At 39.0% G+C, this 24158-nt stretch overlaps 1 protein-coding gene across 2 annotated transcripts in view; it reads left to right on the top strand.

The window, feature by feature from the left end:
* Nucleotides 1–24158, top strand: part of rspo2 (R-spondin 2) — a 60154-nt gene that overhangs the window by 18625 nt on the left and 17371 nt on the right. For both annotated transcript variants that reach the window (XM_041989237.1, XM_041989238.1), the window contains 3 exons: nucleotides 9818–10006; nucleotides 18725–18868; nucleotides 19227–19415. In XM_041989237.1, coding sequence (XP_041845171.1) covers nucleotides 9818–10006; nucleotides 18725–18868; nucleotides 19227–19415 — 522 coding nt within the window. The remainder of the gene's footprint in view (nucleotides 1–9817; nucleotides 10007–18724; nucleotides 18869–19226; nucleotides 19416–24158) is intronic.

The following is a 24158-nucleotide window of genomic DNA, read 5'->3' as shown; positions in this document are numbered from 1 at the left end:
ATGTGTGATAAATTACCACCATGTGGGCTAATAGGAGCCACTCCACCTTTTTCCTCTTAGCTATTTCTTCCCTCCCTTCAGAGGAAAAAAACACATTTCTCCCACAGCTTGAGTGAATTTGAGGGAGTGTAAATATTGAAAAATTCACATTCTGCATGGTTCTATTTCTTTCCGGGCACATTCCCTACGCTGTGCTGCTTGCAGTTCACACGTAGTCCGTGTTTTCTTTTGGGGTGTTTTTGTGTACTCTCAAAAACTCCTTGTTTTTTTCTTTTGCTTTCTTATTGTTGTTACTTTAGTTCTGCATTGTGAATTCTTGTTAGTGTAGAAAACTTGTTTCTCCTTAAGAAAGCAGAAAAGTTAAGGCACATGCTTCAAGTTCAAACTGCCTCTCATAAAAATGTAAATCTCCTTTTTTCAAAATTCAGGTGGATAAGGTCAACATTTGTATGTTGTCTCATTCATTTTTGCTACATTAAAATGTTCTCTAACAATATCATTTATGTCCAAAAACTTATTAGGTTTTTGAAACCCGTCTTGGACAGCTGAACTAATCCTTTCCAAATGTCATGTGCATCACCTCTAGACTCTCACGAATAAAAGCTATAAAATGATTTATCATACTCCATACAGTTTGCAGCTGACGTTCAATGTTTTCTGGCACAAATTTAAGTCATAATTTATTCCATTCTGTCTTTAAAAATCACAGATATGCCCATTTTCCATCTTCTTATTACTTTTGTCTTAAAACAGAATTTTTTGTTGAGTTTAAGCTACTAAGTTCAAGTGCTTTTTTTATAGTACAGTGGCCCTGCCAACGTCCTTATGGATACATATCTTAAATCTTGCATTTAAAGAGCAACATACTCAGAACGGTGTATGTGTGCTGTGAACTGGGGAATTTAAAAAGAACACAGAGCCTTTTCCCTGAAAAAGTGCATTAAGATGGATGAGAAGAAGAGCTGGCAAGAAACATAAACCACATGCTCGTCCTCTGGTGCCTGTAGAGAGCGATAAAGTCCATCCTCGTGAGTCATAGATAAACTCCCGTGGTGCTTCCACACTTAAATGCCATATAGACCTTTTGCACCTGTGCTGACCAACCATAAAGTGAATCTTGCAACCAAGAATAAAAGGCAGATGCTGAGTGATGACCAGTGCCACTCAGCAGGAAGTGCCAGTTTAACTGTTTTTTACAAAGAGAAAACGTTTTGGTCTTTGGCCTGTCAGTATGTACAGGCTGAGGTGTGCTGTATCCCAAAAAGGAAAAATAGTGTTTCAATTTTGGTGTTTCTGCAATTCACAGTTTTTTTTTCTTTGTTTAAAGCACTTTAAAACTGCTGTGAATATATAAAATTTACCACCAAAAATACAATGGACTTATAAATCCAGCATCCAATAGAGTTGTATATTTTTTAATTGTCAAAAGTCTCAGAGAAAAAGCCCTTCCTTTACTGTAACATTTTTACCTGATTTTTTTTAGGTTTGTATTGTTTTGAGTTCATTGCTTAAATTATGTTGAAACTGACTGTGAACACATATTCTGTTGTTTTCAAAGGTTGTCTGAGCTATAAAAAAATTTATGGGACCTCAATCCGCAATGAAGAGGCGATGCTGTTACTTGAACACCACATCAAGGCCTCTGTTATTTTTTCCTTCTATGATTATGGAGCTTTCCATAGAAGCACTTGGCTGTTATGGATCAAGGGTTTAACAAGTGTCCACTGGTACAGCAGAAAGTGTAAAAACACCAGGTCGCTCTTTTATTATTTCCAAACAGGCCTTACATGGTCTTTTTTACATCCAAATGTGCAGTTTGACCCAACACATGAAAGTCAAGTCCTAATCCACCATGAAGATGTTATTAAAAGATAAATCCAGATAAACACTAAAATATTGTCAATGTCTCTATCTGATCTGAGCAGCAGACAGAACAAGCAGCTTTAAATCTCTTTATAATAGCTGCATTTTCAATGTTTGTAGTGGCAATTTTGACTTTTGACCAGCAAAAATTTCATATGAGAAGTTTATTTTAAGAGATAAAAGCTCTAATTTATCATCAAATCTACTAGTTTGTCTTTGATGCTCAGAAACTGTAGCTGCAACAGCCCAATTTGTTCTTGTGGTTTCACACATATAAAACCACAAGTTCGGCACACACACACAAACATATATATGTATGTATATATGTATTAGCTATGCTTTTTTAGCTTCCTGCTAACATGGTCAAGATGAAAAGGAGTATTTGAGCACAGTGCTATAAAATATTATATCTTTTGTTTGACAGAAGCAGTTTTAAAGAAGCAGTATGACATTATAGTAAACATATGTTAACAGAGAGCAATGAAAACATAAATACTTTTTGGTAAACATGTCGCTAGATCTAGCAGCAAATTAGCTTTGATTTTCATAAGGACTGGTAACAGCACTTTAAAACTCATTTAACATATTATATCTACATTGGTTATATACATTAGCATAGAAATACATAGAGTAGGTGGCAGGACAATTCTCAGGCAACCACTAGAATCAATGGTAGTGCACCTAATGTTTTTGTTTCACATGTGAAAGTGCTGGCAAACTTTTGATTCAAATAAGTAAAAAAAAAAACAACAAAAAAACAAAAATGAATTTATCAGCTAAAATGTGAGTGACTGATTCCATGACATTTATTAAAACAAATGTTCTGCGGTCTTCTAATGAGTCAGATCTAGTTTTCTCACCCACATGCAACTGTGGCTAAACCTTTTGAGTCATACCAGATTAAATTACTTATTGTTTTATTGTGCAGCAACAACGGTTGCAATTTTCCAGTAGCCTTCATGAACCATGGCTGCCTGTTTTACCCATTCTAAACAACATGAACCGCTACCCATTCAAGTAATTAAGTCCCTGTGTTTCTCGCCTCACCCAGTAAATGTGTGTCCCAGGAACTGTTTGGCTGAGCTAATACGTCTGACGGCAAATGTGTTTGCTCAAGTCTCATGCTGCAAAATCAGTATGAGCAGCAGAACTATCCTTAACTATAAACATGTGCTCAGAGTTTCATCTGTTAACGTAAACTGGAGAGAAAACGTAGATCCCAAAAATTTGACTATTTCCAGCTGGGAAAGAGTCGGAGGCTAGTCCTGCATATTTTCTGCTAAACTGGCACAGAAACGTACGTTTTGCCCGATGTACACTTTTCTTTTACCTTTCTGCTTTTTCTCCACAATTTTTGAACAAAGTGAAACTTCCAGTTCTATGACAATTAAAGTCATGGGCCTGCAAAGTAGGCACTTTGTTTAATTTTCCATGTAGCAGCTTCGAAGAAGCTTGAAGAACGCTGAGTTTTGAATGGCCTGTGAACACTGGCTGAGAGCTCTGACATTGTTACAGCTACAAAGTCTAAGTGTAGATAGTTCAGTGGTTTGAAGAGATCCAGAAATCAACTGTTTTGCTGCAGCATTGTGCTGTCCTGTAGCTGCCCTTTCTCTCTCCAATGCTGACTCTTTTTTCCATCTAAGTGGAGCAGGAGTAAGCTTATACCATCACTTAAGAAGGCACGAGTGAGTTGGACAATAAACAGTATTTGTCTCAGTGCCACGAGGAAAGCATATAATTCTGTTGGTGAATGTGATGCTTTCCAAATGAGAAGACAAGTCATCTCGACCTGCTGCTGTTCCAAAACCTGAAGTTCTTCATTGCTGCCTCTTCACCGTATGACAATTATGAATTATATAGATGTAGTGAATGAAGAGAAAGACGTATTTGTCTTGTCACTTAATGATTCAAAACTTTGTCCCATATGCTGTACTGTAAGAGCCTATTTTTCAAACAATAGACTGTGTGCCTGCTGGATAGTTGCACTCACAGTCTGTTTTATTAGATTTAAATACCAGTGGTCTCTGGAGAAATGGCAGGGAACTGTGAGAATAGGAACATTTGTGTTTCAGTATAAGCTCCTGTCTTCTATTTGCTGAGTTTGGAATTCACTTGAGGGTTATAATAAGGCTGCTTTAGTTGTCAGTCATCTCTTTGCTACCCCTTGGTATAATTTTTCATTTAGTAATGAATTAATAAAACAGGTGTCAAGCTAAATAAGTGTCAAATCAGCTATCCAGTGAGTTTCTGCGCTATATCATCAACAGCTGTTTTAATGTTGATAATTTGCTTTTAAGCTTAAAATTTGAGTTACAAATGGTACCATTTTCTGTTCCTGTGGGCATATATATATATATATATATATATATATATATATATATATATATGAAAAAAAAATAAATAAAAAAATAAAGAAGTTTAGAAAAGTACTGACGGGTTAAATCTATAGAGACAAGGGATCTTCTTTATAGGTATAAGTATAAGCTGCTTATTAAAGAGGCTTGTAACCACCTTTTAAAGAACAAAAGGTCATAAATTAGATTACTGCATAGATCGAAAACATGAAAAAAGGCCATTCTAAAACTAAAACTATAAATTGTAACTAATGTGAAAGGATGCATGGTCTGGTTTGTATCGTCCATCTGTGTGTGCTTTTTTTGGTTGTTGTTGTTTTCATCTTCACAATGAAATTGTGAAACCTGAAAATGATTTTCAGAAGTGACGTCTCTGAAGTGTTTTTGTCAAGGCTGGCTGACAAAAGACCCACATCTGTGAAACCCCATGTCAGGAATGTATTCTTGTTCTCAGTGTTAGGTTTAGACATCTAAGAGAAACACAAAATTATGTGCAATTCGCCTTGTTAGGGTTTTGATTTGCAGAAAGTTGGAATGGGTCAGTGTAAATGATTTCATGGATAGCGATAGGTGAGTGGAAGGCAGAAAGTTAGCTGGTCATGGGTGGAACCTCTGTGTTTGTGGAGCATTTGGCAGCCCCCAAATGCAGTCTGTCACGCTTGCTTTAGAATCACTACAAAAAAAAAAAAAAAGAAAAACTTACCTGAGATGGAGTTTGGGTTTCTGTTTGATCCCACTGCAGCTCTAATTGCCCCTGAATTACATTCAGAGAAAACCTCCCAGTAAGACAGCTGTTGTAGAATGAAAGCTGCCACAATCCAAACATCGTTCCTCATGCTGTGACTGTAGCAGATGATTAAATGAAGGCTTAATTTCTGAGTTTTAAATTTGTCAAAGGCAAAACTGAAGTTGTAGAAACAATAAAGGAAAAAAAAAACAAAAAAAACAAAAAAAAACAGATTGTCTGCCAATCTGTCAATAAATACATGACAGGTGTTAGCAACTAGCTAGCATACTTTAGCATAAGCTAGCCTGGATCTATCCAAAGGTAACAAAATTAGTATATCATATAGAACATATCAAATATCAAATAAATACAAAAACAGTTAAAATTTCACAGTTTCATATATTTATTCTTTGTGCAAATAGATACAAACTGTTATCCCTGCGCTATGGTAAGCTAGCTAGCAGGTGCTTTATATTTAGACAAGGGCAAACTAAATTATTCTTTTATATGCATTATGCAACCTTCCCTTTCTAGATGCAAACGAACAAACTTATTCCATTTAATTTGAAATCACCACAATCTAGCTGTCACTGCTTTACTGATGGCTGAGGAAGAGACTGTGAGAGAGGTCCTTTATGTGGTTCCTCTACATCAGCAGCAGCTTTGCCTTGTAGACATGACACATTGAGGCACTTATTAAGTCTTTGTGTTAAAAAGTTCTTGTGTAGGCTTCCACAGCGATGTCCGTGTGGCTTTTTGTAAATACAATACTTGAGGCCCAAAGGGATCTTTCAGAAGTGGGAACTGTGGATTTGTTTTGTTTCATGTAATGTGTACTCTGTGGTTGAAACTGTAAACGACAAGAGTTTATCGTGTGCAAGGAGTGCCACTTTTAATGCTCTGTACTCCTCTCCTGTCTTAAAAAAATATATGTATGTTAAACCTGGTATCCATAATCTTACAAAGACCACTCTCTGTGAATCTTTTCTACTTGTCTTGCTCAATAAGGTTTCAAAGTGGTTGACAGAAAGCATGACATGATTTGTGACAGTAGAAAAACACCATACAGGGCTGCTGGGCATGTGTCAAAACACAGTTTGAATTCATACGCCTTAAATTAGAGAAGTTAGAGTACGCAAAACAAAGCCTCTACAACTCCAACTGCATTACAAACTGAACACTTCATGTTACGTTAAAGATAAAGCAGCGATGAAGACACTTCTACACCTCTTTGTTTAATTCTATTTTCACCTTAATTTCTTATGGAATTGCTGAAACCTGTTGGCAGTCATCAGACTGATGTAAAGTGCGCAAGACATTATGCCAGTAGTGTGGGATATGAGTTGGACAGCGCTACTCCAGACACTGTGAATTGTGGCCTCTTTCCTGACATACCTGTGGCCTGAACCTCCAAACCTTTCCACAGACACACACAAAAGCTAATCTCCCAAGATCAGCATCAAGAGTTTCTCTCCACCGTGTACAGCCAGTCCTTGTCTTCTTTTTTTCCTGTCGTACTGTAATTCCAGGATGTGGGATATGCTTCTTTCAGACAGCGTGTGGTTATGTTATCCTCAATCAGCGAGGATTGCGAGATTAGCAACCAGCAAAACAAATGTTTAACAACAAGAGTGAGCATGATCTTTGAGCCAGACGTATGAAGGGCTTTTTCAGTAACTGTAATTTCCCTGTTGGTTGACCGGCCAGTGATCTAATGACCGCATGCACATAGAGTATTTTCCTTCACTCTTGTTAGGATCATATTGTTAGCACACTGTCAGTATTGACAGGGTTAAACCCACTTAAAATGGGCAGAAGAGAGAAGCTTTCCAGTTCTACAGTTCTGTTTTTGCCAAGTTTACTTTCCATCCATGTTAGCATAGTGTCCAAGTTTAGTGATGACTGCAGTAGTATATATGACCACATCAAGGTGTCAGTTTGTTGTAAATACATCTAGGCTGTGTATTATACAGAAATATATGGTTAGGATTGAGGTTTGGTCTTATGATGCAGCTTAGTTTTACATAATGGAAGGATTGTAAAAGTGAAAAATGATACAAACTGAATGAATAAAACTTTGATTGCTGTCCTACCTGATGGCAACTCTTAATGCAAGAGCAGAAATTTTTTAGTTAAAGCAACATCTGTGCTGATTTGGTAGTTGACTGAGGATTCTAAATTAAACTGAGAGAAAACCTGCAATGGCTCAAATGAAATTAGAAATAATAATTGACAGTTATTAACACAAGACACCATTTTCCATCTGAGAACTGGATGAGCCAAATAAGTTATAATTTGGGGTTTCCATCCCTCCCCCTTGTCTTACTGAACGAGTGTGGACTGGAGATGAACCATCACCAGTCTGTGTGATAAATAGACTTGGATGGCACATCTCAGTAGGGCTGTGATTGATTGAGTGCTGCTGTAAACCTCATCCCAAAAGACCATCAGAGACACCTTCTGATTAGCACTTAATCTTACTTCCATCCACTCTGGCTTCAGCAGCATGAATGTAGTTTGACCAAAGCCAGCATACTTCTCTAAAGACAGTCTCCAGACACTTAAAAAAACAAAAAAACAAAAACATGAGGCTGAGGAAGCCACTGACATCTGCTGACTGATTTTCACCTGATTACAAACTGATGCTTGCACTGGGCCCACTTAGCGTTCACTTTCGTCTGGGTGAATCTGTTCAGAGAAACCTAATACGTGGATCTATGGCCAGTAACGCAGACATACTCTGCTCAGTCTCTCAGGCCTTGTCGAGCTTGCTGCGCAGTGTTTTATTAAGCATTGTGGTAGGTCGCTCAGTTAGAGTGGTGCTGTTACCCGGTCCCTGCTTGTGATATTTAAAACTTGGCTGAGATGAGCTGAAGTGTCTGTCATTTGAATTCGCCCAAAGACATTTTCCTGCAAATGGGACACTAAGGAGTTTACACTGAAAGTCACTTATTTTGGAATGGACTGTCTTTTTACTGGCTCCTTTGTCTTCCGCAGGCAACTCGAACCATGGCCAGAGCCATTGCGGTTTTGGGGGCTTTCATCGGCTGTCTCAACACAATCATTTAAGAGGCCAGCTCTGACCAGAATTAATGCAATATTCACATCCATAACCAATCATCATTTGGATGTTGAGAGGGGAACCAGAGTTTGCATGAATGACAAATTGTTGAGTTGGACATATTTGCTATGAGTTGAGAAAATCCTACTGATATATCTATTATGGTTTTGTTCTTACTTGGGTTGTATTCTTCTGGTTAGCCCTCCCACAGTTGAGCTTTGCTTTAAGTTTTCCATGTCCTTATCATCGGGTGAAGTCAGGGTCAACAAGAGATGAGTAATGATGCGCTGATCTGAAAGAATTCTGCCTCTCTGTTACTGGTACATTTGTCTGAACCACCACGGTAGAGACATCTTCTTCTGCAATTGTAGTAGCACCAATCTAAATGTATCTAAATCAAAACTAAATGACATACACTGGATGCTCTTTGTGCACACGAGGATGCAGTGAATGTATTAAAATTCAGTCAAATGGCCAGTAGCCAGCTTCTGTCGCACAAACTGCTTTTTTTCTTACTTTAACCTGAATAAAAGCAGTCTGAATAAGCAATCATCAAATTGAAATATGAGTTAAAAGCTGATCTTAGCTACTGTATTTACACAAATGTACACGTTAATCACTGTTAAATCCTACTGGAGTTTCCAGTGACATGCTCTTGGTTCCAGGGTTGCCAGGTCCACTTATTATGAACAACTTTAGACTTGTTTTTTCAGGTTCAGACTCTTGTTTTAGGTTCATATTCATGGATTGTGTTATTGTTTCTGTCACAAAGTCTGGCAGCATTTTTAGGCAAGTGTAAAAACCATGATTTGGGTGATATGGATGGAATTGGTCATTTGGATAAAGCCAAACATAATAGCAGTGTAGGGGAGGTAACCATTCAGCATGGAGGGATAATGTTACATGATAGTAACAGGGACAGAAGACTTAACTTAGATGATTCCATAACGTCAGATGAAGCAGTTTCATGAAAATACAAGCTCTAATTAGCTTCAGTTTACTCAGAATCTTCCATTAACAATAATGTCGGGTGTTCTGTGAACCCCTCTCACCCTTTTAAAAAAGGGCACAATGGTTTTATTCCATAGATGCACCGGTTGGTTCAAACGTGTTACAGATAAGCCAAAGAAGTAGAAGGCAGAAAAAAGTCATGTCCTCTCCCTAAAGATAGCAACTAGTATATATATATATATATATATATATATATATATATATATATGTGTGTTTGTGTGTGTGTGTGTGTGTGTGTGTGTATACAGCTGTCCATACTAAGCTCATAAATTTAATCTTATTTTTCTGTAAATAAAGACAAAGATATATGAAATCTGTCCTTGTGACTTTTAAAATGCTGGTTTTTCAAATGAATCCCTAAATTCGGCTGACAGAGTGAGAAGAAAATTACATCTCGTGATTGCATTTACCACAACATCAGTTAGAATTATATCATATAACTTGAATCTATATGAATTTGTAATCTTACTAGATTATACATTATATGTTTCTACTGTACCCCAGTAGAGCCTTATGTCTACCAATGCCCCTGAATTAGACTAATTCATCTGAACTTGAATGTGAAAGGACTTTCTGGTCTGCAATTCCTAAATGCTAAATTCAGAATATTGTCTTCTCTGTATTGAAGTCCATAGAGTACTGCCATACATCTACACAGACATTTTATAATAACAACAGTAAAGCATTTGCAAATAAAGCTGAAAATTGTGAAAAATTAGTCTATTGAACATGTTTTTCTTTATTGAAGGATACCATCACATTTCTAATCTCCTGAATCTTTGTTTTTCCTTTGTCTTGCAGCTAGCTATGGACCTTACCCCATCTGTAAAGGCTGCTCGGTGTGCTCCAGGGATAACGGCTGTGTAAACTGCCAACCCAAACTCTTCCTGTTTCTACGGCGGGAGAGGATGAGGCAGTATGGAGAATGTCTTCACGACTGTCCAGCCGGATACTACGGCATGCGCAGCCCAGAAGTCAACATGTGCTCCAGTAAGGTTTAAATCCCTGGGTCAACCCACCCAGCCTCTGTCACACTCTATCTTTATCCCTCAGACTTTCTCCCCCTCAAGATCCCAGCCACACATACACACTGCTTTGACTTTTCTTTTCCCCACAGCACGTGATTTATTGTCAGTTATCCAGAGGAGACACACATACCACACAATTTAAATACCTCATTCATGCAGGTGGATGTTGGCCTCCAGTGGAACTTGACGGTGAACTCCTGCTAGGATAAGCCCGCTGTTTCTTCTTTCCCTGTAACACTCCTTTTTTTTTCACCTGAATAAGCAAACATCCTGTTTTCATGAGGATGTATGTAGGCATGAAATCCAGGTGCTAATGCAACTAAGATGCACTATTGTCCCATTATGCGCATTGCGGATCAGCCCTGTTATAATCCCTAATAAGTCAAGGTAATTTTGAGGTGATAAAATCATCCAGCAACACGTTTCTAAAAAAAAACTAGAAACTCCAGCATTAAAAGAAACATTTACTCTTTTGATAAATGGAATATTTATAAGGACAACAGATTATTTATTTCTATTTGTCTCACGTTCTTACTGTTTCAGAGATTAAAACATGTTGGATACTTTCCTAATGGTCTCTTTTTTGGTTACACATTTTATTAGGCTGCAGTGTTTTTAGACTCCAGCTTTAGAGAGACCACACTTTTGGTTTCATACGCTCTACTATTAATAAAAACCCCAAACAATAACAATGACAAATCAAAATGTTCTCAACAATTCTTGTTAAAGACTAACACTCAAATCCAATTAATAAAATGTATCTTTCTCCTCATGTAGCACCCTGATCTCATAACCTTATGCTAACATGGAGTATGCTCTGAGAGATGGAGAGAGCCTTTATAGGTTTACACAGAGCCTGAGGTGTTGGCTGAGTGTTTCATATGAAAACAGAGAGAAACCTGAAGCTTTTTAGTTCCCTGAGCCAAACTCCTGACAGAAGCACTAAAGTGAATACCCAGAGGAGAGTGTCTGAACCTTTAGGGCAAGTAATGTGAACATGTAGTAACTGCAGGAAGAGAAAAGAACTACATTCTGCTTACCCAGTCACTGCCGCCCAAATGCAAATACATCCGCTGGCTCCATTTTATTATGACAATGAAAAACATGTTAAAGTTGCAGAGGCCAACTTTGGATTGCTCACACAGAAAAATTTAAGTTCGAAACCCCAAAATCTGGAAGTTTGGTGTCTGGTATCTTCATTTTATCCTATCAAGTTCAGTTTTATTAGTTTAGATCAGATTTCTAATGGGCAGAGTTTTGATGTTTTGGTGGTCAGCTGAGAAAGTCAGGTGTTGGACTGTATTCATTTTTCTCTGTATGTATTAGGAAATGCCAAGAATTAGCCTGGAGTAGGAGCTCAAGGTGTGACAATTGGCCTCTTCCAGCTCCTTTAGCTTCATTTACTGCACATATGTTATTAAGGTTATTAAGGTGCTTGTTGACGTTAGCTCACAGTAAGTCTACATGCAGGAACCATCTGGTTTTGAGAGATTAGCTAGGCATCGTGGTTAGCATATAACACAGCCTGTTATATGGCATGTTGTCAATACATTTTTAGCAATTTTTAATGCCATCTCATACTTTAAAACAAAAAATCTAGCGAATCGTGCCTGAAATTGAATTTTATTTATACTCAAAATACTAAATTATGTTACATAGGCTGACACACATTCTGAACTGACATTTAAGCTAGCAACAATGAATTAAAATATAATTTCTGCTAATGGGATCATAGCTGATTTGCAGAAAATTCATGTATAATTGAATTTTACACAAATCCTTTTTTCTTTTTATTTATTTGATTTCATTTTAATCAAACTACTGATATAAGCTGGCTACCCCACACCAAACATGTGCTTTCTGTATGTCCATGTGCATCCACAAATGCAAGTTTATCAAATCTCCCCACATTAGAAGTAAAACTTAAAGACTCCACAGCCATTTCCCTCTATTATCATAACTGAGATAATTGGAAGAGAAAAACATCTTGTTCTTTGGTTATAAAAGAAAAAAGCCCTTTTTTTAACATCAACTCTGCCATCCTAACCACTGTATCCCCACTCTGAGTGACTTTTGACTTTAACTGATCCTGATGTGCGGCAAGTTAATCTGGTTCCCTCACCATACACACTGCTGTTAGAACAGCATCTTGTATTGTCACGTAGCATCAGATCTCAGAGTGAAACCTACTTTGATGTGATCGCTGCTTCAGTCATTGCTCTCTAATCCAGTTTCCTTTTTGAGTCTCACTCTCAGCTGCGCTCCATGTGTCATCTTGATAAAAACATTTCACGACCAGTCTCCATAAATGGACATTTTATTAGTTTAGAAGTTTGTGAGCCAGTACAGGCAACTGGTACCCAAGGGCTCACATACACAGTGGGCAGTACTGGATTTTACCAGTATTGCTCAGAGCTGCTGTGTGCTCTTGGTGTCCAAAGGGGCCTGGAGCTCAGTATTACATCTCTGTTATCATGAGCTTTTTAAACACAACCTCTGAATTCACTTAAAGAGCAGCTGCTTATTATTACACCAGAGTTTGTCTGTGTGATCTTATCTCATTCAAGAATTTTTTTGCAGACTGCCTGGGTAAAGGAAAACAAGAGCTATACAAGCAAGAGGATTACACACTCAGCCTCTCACTGCCTGAAACCTCACTTACAGTTTTTCTGAGGGAACTTTGGAGGATCCACAGGCATGCGACTCTGGGAGCTATAAGTATAGAAGGAATGGAGTCACTATTTACTTTGTGAGCATACAATGAAGTGCAGTGAAACACAAGGAAACCCTAAAATAATTGTTTAATTTTTCTAACAAATAAGGTCTATAATTTTAATTATTGGCCTAAATTTAGGTAATTATAGTTTGTTTGCAGTAAATGGCAAATGTCGTTTACTTATTATTTTTATTATTTACTTATTATACTTATTTATATTTATATAAAGCGATGTTGTGTAAAATTCTTATAACTAGTAATCTTCAGTAGACAACAATCAGAGAGCTTTGGAGACTCAGGTGTTTTCCTTGGAGTTGAGCTAAATGCCAGCAAGAAGGGAACCATGTAAAAAGGTCATTTTGTTGTCATTTAAAACACAAATTTTAAAAATTTCAATGGCTCAAGTAACATTATTTTGTGTATTTTCACAGTGTGTCATCTCTACATTAAACAAGTACATAAGCTGTGCCCATAAAATATAGTTCATGTAGCCACATGGTGCACTTGTAGAAACATGACGATATATTATGAGAAAATGCAGTACCAAAGTAAATATCTGATACATAAGTGTAAAAATATTATATTTAGTCAAAATACACAGAATGAATGTTTTTTAGATGACATAATCCTGTAGTAGCCTTTGTCTTAGCTTGACTGAGTAGCTTTTAGCTTTGCTTGACTGTCAAGATACTGATTCTCCAAATAGAGAACTAAAAGAAAAATGTCTAAAAAAAAGTTACGAAACTAACTATTCATAAAAACTGCTTACAACTCTACTAAGAAATAATGAGAATGATAAAAAATTAAAGTTACTGTTAAGTTTACCACTTTTTCACTCTGCTTCAGGGCTAAAATCTAAGCTAACTGGAGGCAATTATCAAATTTCAAAATAAATCGTTATTCATTGTTGCTTTGATTCTTTAGTTTGATGGGGGAACACACAACAGAGTATTTGTAAAACTGCAAAAAAGCCCCAAACCATACCCAATTTCAACATCTTAATTGATGAGTTTTGAAATCCATACTTGCATACAAGCTACTTTATCAGAACAACCTAAAAAACTGCATTTGGTGCAAGAATTTTTAGTTGAAATCGCTTAGTTCAGGGAAATAACAGAGGTAGAGCCATAAACAATAGGAAGTATATTTTCTGCTGTATAACATAACTCAAGGCCCATTCACATCTATGGCTCAGCAGATTCCCATAGATTTTTTGAGCCACAGTGTTAACTACCATTAAAGTGATTGAGTGGCTTTGTCAACAATGTCTTCTCATTGCATAATATCTGTCTTCATCTTGATATATTACTTTCCTTGGACTCCTCCGTTATTCCTTTTAGCAGGTAATGGAAGACTTGATTAGGGTCATACACTGTATGCGGCAACTCCACGTTATCCACAGGACTTCTTATCGGTTGCCCAGAAGAGGCCCCACACCAATGTCTATGTGGGTCACCTCACAGCTCTGCAGGGAAGATTTGTAGCAATAGTCACAGAGTGTGCTGCTTTCTGTACGGCCAAATCTGTGTGAATGCAGTACAGTCATGTTCTTGCCTTTCATAACGTTACAGTTTTAACACACATTCCCAAGCCAAAACATATTCTATCATTCTGTATCACAAGTGAGTTCTCTTGTTGGAAGAATTATGAGCCGAGACAATCATAAGAGCTGTCTTCTGTATGAGACACAGCATTGACAGGGTCAGCATGAGAGTAGCGCTGCATTTAAGGCTTCCTCCCTTGGGGTGTATTTCAGACCCCCTACTGCTACATACAATTACACATTTACTTTCCAGCATCCAGTTGCCTTACCCCACTGTAACGTCTCTAAAAGCTTAGTTGTCTGTTCTGTGGCTGGAAATTGCCAATATCCTCCAAGAATGGTTTGAAATCAGGGCCCATTCAATGCTAGCCTGCAACAAAGACAACTTTATTGAATGCCTGTTTTTTTGTATATTTGCTTGTGGTCACCTTTATGTCTTGGAGTGAAGAACCGTTTTTATCAGATTTAATTGTAAAAATCTAATTCAAAGTTGGTGCATTAAACTAGAGGCTATCTGATCTTAATTTGATTTTAACTGATTATAATGTACTTCTAAAATACATGATTGGTATCTATTGGGTTGAAAGTTGATAAGAGTGTGTAATGGAAGTATCTTAGGTTTTTGTGACTTTCAGCTGCCAGCACTGTCAGCTCTCGCATTCATTTCTAGCTCATTTAAGTCCTTATTTTCTCATTCCTGTGGGTATTTTCCATTGTACTGTCACTTTTGGCCTTTGAACTGTACACAAGGATATTTTATCATCGCAGCATTACTGACCATACTTTCAGATTAGCCAGTCAGGACAATGGATCCATCATATCCAAGTCCTCATCTCTGGATGTAACAGCTGCATGCAGAGTTAAACAGGGTATTTTTTGAAACACTGTAATTGTTCATTCAGTAGTGTGAGGAGAGGGGCTGTCTGTGCTTGACCGCCTGTATGAGGCTTGAGCTGTGTGAGTATGTTTGAGTGTCAGGGCTGGCTGAGCATATACAGAAGTAAAGGTGGGTATATCACAGTCTCTGTTTCCTTGGGTGAAGAAACTAGAAGAACCGCTGACACATCTGTCATCCCTGAGCTTTCTGTGGGAGGTGATGATTGACAAGAACACCACCTCTGTTTCAGATATCTCCCTGCCAGCGAGCAGAGGGTCATCCATGTGGAAAAAACACAGCAGAGTTGGGCAGAACATGGCAGGTTTAGCCTTTGCCATGAACCCCTGCCATCCATAGCTCCACACAGCATGGCTGGGTGACAGCAAGCAAGCCAAAGCTTCCATGTCAGGCAAACTTTAGACCTAAAGAATAGGTCCGGGCTTTCAGATTTTGCTTGGAGGAGAAAGATGGAAAAACAAGGTTTGCTTGGACCGCTTGCACTGTCAGGCATTTTGACAATATAGACACTCCTGATGTGCCACATCAAGGCTGGTTATTTTTGTGGAGGAGATTGATGCTCTGTTGGTGGACTGCTTATGATCTGACCCATCTCTGTCTCCATGCCAAACGTTGGAGCTTCAACAGCCTTCAGAGAGCTTTCGCTTTCTCAATACATTTATACATTCTGTTTCTTAATACAGCTGCCATTATTGTCAAGTACTGGACTGATACTGATTGCACTTGTCACTGTCAGTCTACGGAGGAAAAGCAACTGACTGAAGCTGACATGAGGCTTTGAGTGTCCATGATAAAATCAGTGAATTCCCCATCCAGACCACAGAAGAGGGACCAATTTCTGCCAAGCATGCACTATTAGATCACAAGTGACACTTGATGACTCCTCTCTCGACTTCACATTCACTTGATGTGTAAACCACATTAAAGCTCGAATACAAAAGCCAAGAAAAAATGTGTAACAGCGATATGGGTTAATAGTGGAACTTGTGCATCAGTGACGGCATCTTTTAAAATTGCGCACCCTCAGCCACTTCAATGACAGCGTTTGCAGTTCCTTTCAGAGAACACAAGGCCCTTCCTCTTCTGTTCATAATATAATAACTCACAGCCAGAACCAGACTCAGAGATAATCATGATAATACGTTTAAGTCCAAGAACTCCAGGCCTTCTGTGGGATCTGATGACCTCATTATTTCCTATTAGTCTCCCTGAGGCACCTAGACGAAGACTTTAAAGGTGGTCCCAAGGTTAATCCCACAGGGGGAATGAACCCGCTCCCCTGTATCTGTTTCTGGCACTGCTGGACAAGCTGCCTCACTGTTGATTTGACCAGTGCTTAGTTTACAAGCATCTCCAGTGTTCCAGATAGCTCAATACAGTCCCAGATAGCCTTTTGGATGATAGCTGGACCAAGGGATCAGTGTTTGTCATGACGATCCTTTCCTACCCACCTCACTCTCTGATGACCTCTGACCCTCAAACTTTCCCCTCCCTACATCCTAACTCCCATGCTGCTGCAATCACGTCACCCACCTCATCCATCTCAGAGTGACATTACAACTTATCGTCTATTTAGAAAACAAGATTTTCAGGCAGTTACGCGGTTGCTTCATGTAAAGCAGAAACCAAGAATCAAAAACCTTGTCCAGTGTTTCTGCTGCTGCTTCATGGATGCAATATTTCGCACATCTGTGTTGTTCATATTTACTGTCAATAACCAAGAATTGCACAACAAGCCCAGGGCTGAGAGTGCTGCCAGATGTTCTTGGTCTCCCTCTTGCTCTTTTATTTTTTTATTTGTGAGCTAAAAATCTCTCAGGTGATGACAGGCCTGGGAAGTGTGAGTTGTAAAAGACTGTTTTGTGCTTTTAAATTAGCTTAGTGATTTATTAGCTCGCTCCCTGTATTGGGTTTGTTTTGTATCAAACCCAAGCATTACTGATTTTGTTTGATCCACAGAGGCAGTTTCATCCAGACAGAAGAGGCAGTTAACTTAGAAAGGATGCCAAAAATCAATTTATAGACATAAAAAAGCAGAATGGAGCAATGGAAATTGAAATAATGCTGATAGAATGATCAGATCTGATTATTGAACACATAAATGATTTGGGAGAGCAGGAAACTGCTTAAGGGATCAGTGATTTATGCTCACTGTAAACTTAACAGAATGTGGTGTACAGCTTTATTGTAGAAGGGGCCTATCTTTAACCATATCTTATTGGTATGTGTGTGTTTGTGCATATGTGTGCTTGTGTGTCCATGGTTTGTTTAGACTGGTCGGGAAAGCGTGAGACCAGAGTGAGTGGGCAGAGACCATACTTTAGGGTTCAAAGTAAAGCGGGGAGGGACCCCCTCGTTTTGCAGGAATGTCGAGGAGGAGGCCTGATGGTTAGCTGGAGATGGCGTAATTAAGGGGTGTGATTGTGAGAACCTTCCCTTCCCTGGGCCCTACAAGGGTCACAGATAAAAGAGCAGCCCTCAGCCTCTGTCATTCTCATGTGTGGAAAATCATAGTATCGCACTCATAGCATTGAAGGAAGAGTGCAAGCTAATGCATGGTTGCTTCACCGTATAAGGCACGATCGGAGGACAGCGGATGACACCCTACCTGAGAAGCCCCCTGCAAAGTGGGAAACGGAAAGTGGCTGCAGGTTATAGATTGAGGTTATTGGGCAACATGACCACAGAGATTTTCTGAGAAGCGACATAAATTAGATAGCTCTGGAAGGCTCCTTCTAATCATGTGGGGCTGTGCGTCGCCCTGTCGGTGTGGTTGTTGTAATTTGGCCCTGCTTGACGTGCTATTTGCAGAGAGCTTGATGACACATTGAGGAGCCTTTCTTTGCAAGCTCGGTGCTGTGTGACATTCACAGCAGCAGGGTGTGGCGTGAGAGGATAAATGTGCTGTTGTTTGCTGACTAAAGTGTCCTGCGTTTATTTGGCAAGATGTTGCCTGCCTCACCATTGCAGACCCACCTTTCTTTTGTCAAACTGAAGCCTAAACTTAAAGGATCCAGCTGCAGCTGTATGGTTATGAGCCATCCTTCCCCCTTGAATCAAAATGATAATCTTTCATTTATGAAAAAGGCCAGAGTGGAGCAGTGTGTATTAATAAATAATAACAATAATAAAAAAACTATTATGGACAATATTCTTCCTGTTGCTGCTCTCTGGAGTTGAAAACATATGAGATTGTGAGTTCCCATCCATTTTTTCAGATCAGTCTGTTGAAAGCAATCAGAATCACTTACTTTCTCACCATCACTGGAGTCGTGTTTTTCAGCTTTTAATTTGCTCACTTTAAACAAGAACAGGAAGGTAAGGATGAAAACATTATGTCAGGCTAAACAAATTTTATGAAATACTCTTGAGTCCCCTTGTGAATTGATTCACTGGATATTGTCTGGCTTTTTTGAGCGAGAGACACTATAATCCCTTCAAGAACCCTCTTTCCCAAACTCTTTAACATTAGATCAACTCCAGATGAGAGGTTTTCTCAGACTTTTCTTTCTGTTTCTTGCTCTAGGGTGCAGGATAGATAACTGCGAGTCCTGCTTCAGCAAAGACTTCTGCACCAAGTGCAAATCAGGTTTCTACCTACACAAAGGGCGCTGCTTTGACAAGTGCCCTGAGGGCTTTGCCCCACTGGAAGACACCATGGAGTGTGGAGGTATGTAAAAATAAACAAATATGCCGCAGAAGTGTGCAGACCATCATTTCTTTTTAACCCTCTTTACCTGTAAACAGTATTCTATGACATCTCATTTGAGCCACTTGCTTTGGGCCCAGAAACAAACGGTTTAGCTTGGACCACACACACACACACACACACACACACACACACACACACACACACACACACACACACACACACACACACACACACACACACACACACAAAAAGATTATAGCATCCCAGTAACGCTCCCCTCGACCTGCATTAAAGCTTAATCTGGGGTTTTTGAGATGCCACTAAATGGTGCTCTTCTGAGATTTCCCTGCTCATCACTGTTTGTGTCCTCTTACAGAGGGGTGTGAGGTGGGTCAGTGGAGCGAGTGGGGAGCCTGCACCAGGAGAAACAAAACCTGTGGCTATAAGTGGGGTCTGGAGACCCGGACGAGGCACATTGTAAAGAAACCACCCAAGGACACAATACCCTGTCCCACCATTGCTGAATCCAGGATGTGCAGAATGGCTATGAGACACTGCAGAAGAGGTAAGGATTTTACAGCAATATGTTGAGGTGCATGTGAAAGAAAACAGCTCACTTTTCCCAGTGGAGAACCCTCTGAGAGTTTAATCCATGTCGTGTAACCCTTTGCTCTTCACACTCCTCACACAGCCTTGTTTTTTCACCATCTGTGTTGTTGAGGTTGACAGTGACATTTCCTTACATGAAATATTAGTGTTTTTCCATGGCAGCCTTACTCAAGCCAGCTCTTTTCCTGAGGTATATTTCCCACCCCTCTCTTCCATCTGCCTTCATCTCCTCAGTGGAATTCTTCAAAAGTACGAACTCCAGGTTTCCTCAATGGCCGTCTCTGTTTCCTCCTGTCAGCCTGAGAGATTTTTGTGGTGCACATAGCTTGTATGTCAGGCCATTAAATGAAAGTTGATGGAATTTCTCTGTGTGCAAATACAGCTAAAGGAAATATTTTTTTCAAAGAGTAAACCATTTCCCCTCAGATGGTCTAAACACACCATTTGGGGGTGAGGGCCTCAGCTAGCAGCGCTTTTAAAATGAATGTCCTTTTCCTTAATGTACTTTTACGTCCCTCATAAACTTTGGATTAGGATAGGCCAAGTGTAAATATTTAATTCACCAAATAAGGAAGCAATTACAGTGGCAGATATCATTCAGTCAGTCAAAATTAAAAAAAAAAAAAAACAAAAAAGGAAAAAAAAACGGTTTAACAAAAAGAGGAAAATATTGTAACCTCAAAGATTTCTCTCCATTTTTGGCCTGGAGTGCTGAGTGGGAGGGTCACTTAGTGAAGTGGTGAAAGAGTAAATAAACTTGAAATAAAGCCTGATAGTTTCTCATATTTCAGAACTACCAGGCCAGTTGCTGCTGTTTGGGTTGGAAACTGTGATCCCATGGCACATTTACTTTACAAAGCCCAGTCCTGTTTGTCAAGGAATTTCAGCCCCCACCCACATCTGCATGACTTTTGACGTGCCTGCTTGACCTTTTCCTAGAAACTTTATCACCCTTTTAATTAAAATTTGGCATTGTTGCACATGGATACTGTCGTCAATTATCTCAGGCATGAAGTCTCTGATGGGAAGTCACTGTTAAGGTTAAAATGAATGCACAGCAAAAGCATTTTTTCCTCCTTTCTGTAGAAACGAACAGCAGACTCCCCATGTCCATCTTACTTAAAAGTTCTGTTCCCTGGTGATGTAGTCATTGTAAACCTCTCAGTGCAGTTCTTTATCCACTGACTGAGTTACATCTCTGGTGGCTACAAACTGCATGTAAAAGTGTCACTGTATATGCATCTTAGGACTCTCTGGGCTTGTGAAGTGCTGTGGTGGCCTGTTTAATAAAGGCAAATTTCAGACTTAGGCATGTGTTGTTAATTTCCCACTGCTAGTGAAAAATCCCCACTTGGCAAATGCCAGTGAAATGCAACACTCCACAGTTCAAATAAACACAAGGAAAAATATGAGCCACTGAAGTCAAACTGGAAAAGAAACAGTCCTCAGATGCAGGGGTGTCACATGAAGTCCGACCGACTTGCGCTGTAAAATAATCACTTGGCTTGAGTGATAATAAAGTGCACTCCAAAGGGAGGAGAGGGCAGCCTCTGAGATGCAGGTGATTGGGATGCGGCCAAAGCTGGTAGAAAAGAAGTAAGTACTTTAAGGTAGTGGTTCTTAACCTTTTCAGTTCTCAACCATCCAAAATAATTAGGTTGCTTCGCTCATCTCAAACTTGTGCAAGCACATTTTACAAGAACACTGAATAAAATCTTTAATGAATAATCCGAGAAGAAGAAGAAAAAAAAAAAGAAAACTCTTGAAATAAGCAAAGTAATACTCCAAAAACTAGTTGCCCCATATTGACACTGAACACAACATTTTGTGCCTAAATGACATTAAACACACCATCATAAGCTTACAGTTCCCACTGTTTCAGTGTTAATAGTAAATTGAAATTGTGTTTTTTCATCAAAAAACTGTGTAATATCATTACATGCTGCTGCACACCCCCAGTCCAATTGAAAGAGTAATTTCACCCTCACTTCCAGTCTGTTGTGGAAAAAAGCTTGGGGATATTTGTAAATAATTCCTCTTCCCTTTATTTTCCCTTTTCTCTGTCACTGTCCCCTGCACAGATCAATATGTAGTGCCTCACTGTATGACATTTTTGTACAAATTTAAGGGACTTTGAAAATTAAGTGGCAGTTTTAAAAGAGCCATTGCAATGTTAGTCAACTTTATAGAGTCATATATTGAACTGAGAAAACTTAAACTTCACTGCATGAATTTTACATTTACAAGAAAATACGATAATCCAAAATGCTTTGAATAATCATTTGAAATAAAAGCTGTCTAAAATTAACTGTTTTTAAGTCAGTTTTTCTTACTGGACACCAGACATCAATGTTTAATAAGCATGTTGTAGGATTACATAACCAAAGATGCAGTGGATTAAACGGAGACAGGAAATAAGACAAAGCTATCTATACACTATTTATGGCAATGCTTATCTGATCACCCAGGCTTGCAAAGTCCATATATTAATTTATTTAAGTTACACTGGACATCATTGACAGAGCTCTGTGTTCCAGCTTTGGTGAAGGGCACAAGGCGATAAAAATGATTTTCTTTCTGTCTAACTGCATCTGCAATGATTTAGTCCTACTGTAGAAAAAAATCGACAAGTATCCACAGTGTAGCCCAGATGATGTGAAGAAAGGAGGCTCTTTCTCAGCAAACATTATGTTGTGTAAATCATTCCTGATGTAAACACCACAAATCACTCATGATGCTGTGATCCAGTCATGTCTTCTGCCAATACTTTTTTGCAGAACAGCAGCACACACACTCTCTCTTAAGAAAAATGGCAGGAAAAGATATGGACAGTCACACAAACTAAGTAGTGGTTTTCTGTCAGATGTTGTTTTTCCATTCAGATATTGAGTTAATTTTTAAGAAAACTACTGAACATTATTACAAATATAGTGGGATTTGGGTTTGTTTCCACAAGCAGAAGTGGAGTGTTTTGGTTAATATTCTCTGAAGTTAACTGCATGTTCAGATTATATAACTGTAGATATTTAAGAATAAATCTGACCATCTAAACCAACATTGCATTCTTAAACAGTTTTTGGGAGCCTGCTAAATCAGTTAAAAGAAAAATTTGCTCTTCAACACATAAAGTCTGCTGTTATTTTCCCAGAAAATGGTTAGGGTACTAGAAGATAACTTGAGGAATAAATCTGCCCGAGTTGCTGCAGGACTTGCCTGCATGCTAGGCATTTGCATTGTACCCTTGAGATATTTAAATCCTCCTCTATCCTTTGGATCCCTGGAGTGCCACTCTAAACAGGCTAGAAACAATAGAGACTTTATTAATAGCTGTTTCAGCGCTATCAGCATTGATAGACTGGGTTCTTCCCTCTCTCTGCCTCATGAGCTGAGGAGAGGAGAGGAAAGGAAAGTGATAACATTGCAGCACCCGGCTTCTCAGTATTGTTGCCTTCAAGGAACTCCCTACAGATTTCCCAGCAACCTCTGTCATCAGATTCACTGGTTTGCAAAAAGATGTGTGTGACAAGTTTGATTCTTCTTTGTGGTTGTTCTTTTTTCTTTGCTCTGCCCATTCATCTATATAGTTTGCTCACTTTCTCTCTTGCTTGCAATATTGTTTGAGCATCGGCTGCTTCTTGTTGTTGTGTAAACAATATAAAGTGTTGAAGCATTCGAAACTCCTACTCTCAACATAATCCCTGGTTTAGGATTAAAGAGGGTGTAAAGTCCAATACAAACGCACCATTACAGCTTGGTCTATTTTCCAACAATTTCTGCAAATCGGCTTTCAGATTCTCAGACGGTCTTAATGGCAGCAGGCAGGAGTGACATTGGTGTAGCTCTGCTTGTGAGATTTGTAGGTAGAAGTGGATTTGTGTCAGAGGGGTTTAAGGTGCAGCAGGAGCTCACACTTAACCCCAAACAAGAAGAGAAGTTTTACATGAAATCTTGGATATGTAACAATAACTTGCTTTGCAAATGTTTGATCTTATAACTCAAACACACTGAAGACCAGAGCAGAACAGTGCAATTTGTACTCAGGTTGCTTTTAGGACTTCTCTGTTGAACCCAGGGAGATTTACGACTGTGTTGTTCTCATGGAAAGAAAGAGGAAAGAAAAAAAAGAGAAACATCTAGTGATTATCTTGGCCATTTGATCACTGTATGTACCTGTGCTTGGAAGCGCTAACAGGCCTTTGAGGAAGTATTGATCTTGCGTATGTAACCAGAGAAACCCTTTTTGCTGTAGGCCTAAGCCTGTGCCAAACCCTCCATCCCATCAGTCATCTGACTGCAAAGATCCAGCCATCCCTGATCTTCTCTGCCATAACTCCTCTGTGCAGTTTGTGTTTATACTGTAACTGTGATTACTGCCTCTAGTTGCACTGCTTGTTTCTACTGTCATTAATTTTAAACCTTCAAAGTTTTGTTGTGTGTTTAGTTAAAAAAACAAACAAAAACAAAACAAAACAAACAAAAAGCACCTAGACTCAGTGTGCCACCTCATTTCTCCTCTGCAGCATGACATCCTGCAAGGACTCTATCTGCATTCAGCGCTATTTAAGATGGTAGGCAGTTTGTTTATTTCACCCCCAAAACACCTACATTCTGGTGCAAGGGACCAAAATGAACCCATATTGGATCCCAGAGGGATTTGGCTGACTTGTGGGATTTTTGCCAGGTTCTGTCTGAAGCCAGT

The sequence above is a fragment of the Melanotaenia boesemani genome, chromosome 6 (genome assembly GCF_017639745.1).
Source record: "Melanotaenia boesemani isolate fMelBoe1 chromosome 6, fMelBoe1.pri, whole genome shotgun sequence".
Taxonomy (NCBI): Eukaryota; Metazoa; Chordata; class Actinopteri; order Atheriniformes; family Melanotaeniidae; genus Melanotaenia; species Melanotaenia boesemani.
The sequence above is the reverse complement of the archived record's forward strand: the minus strand, read 5'-3'. Positions and strand labels throughout refer to the sequence as shown.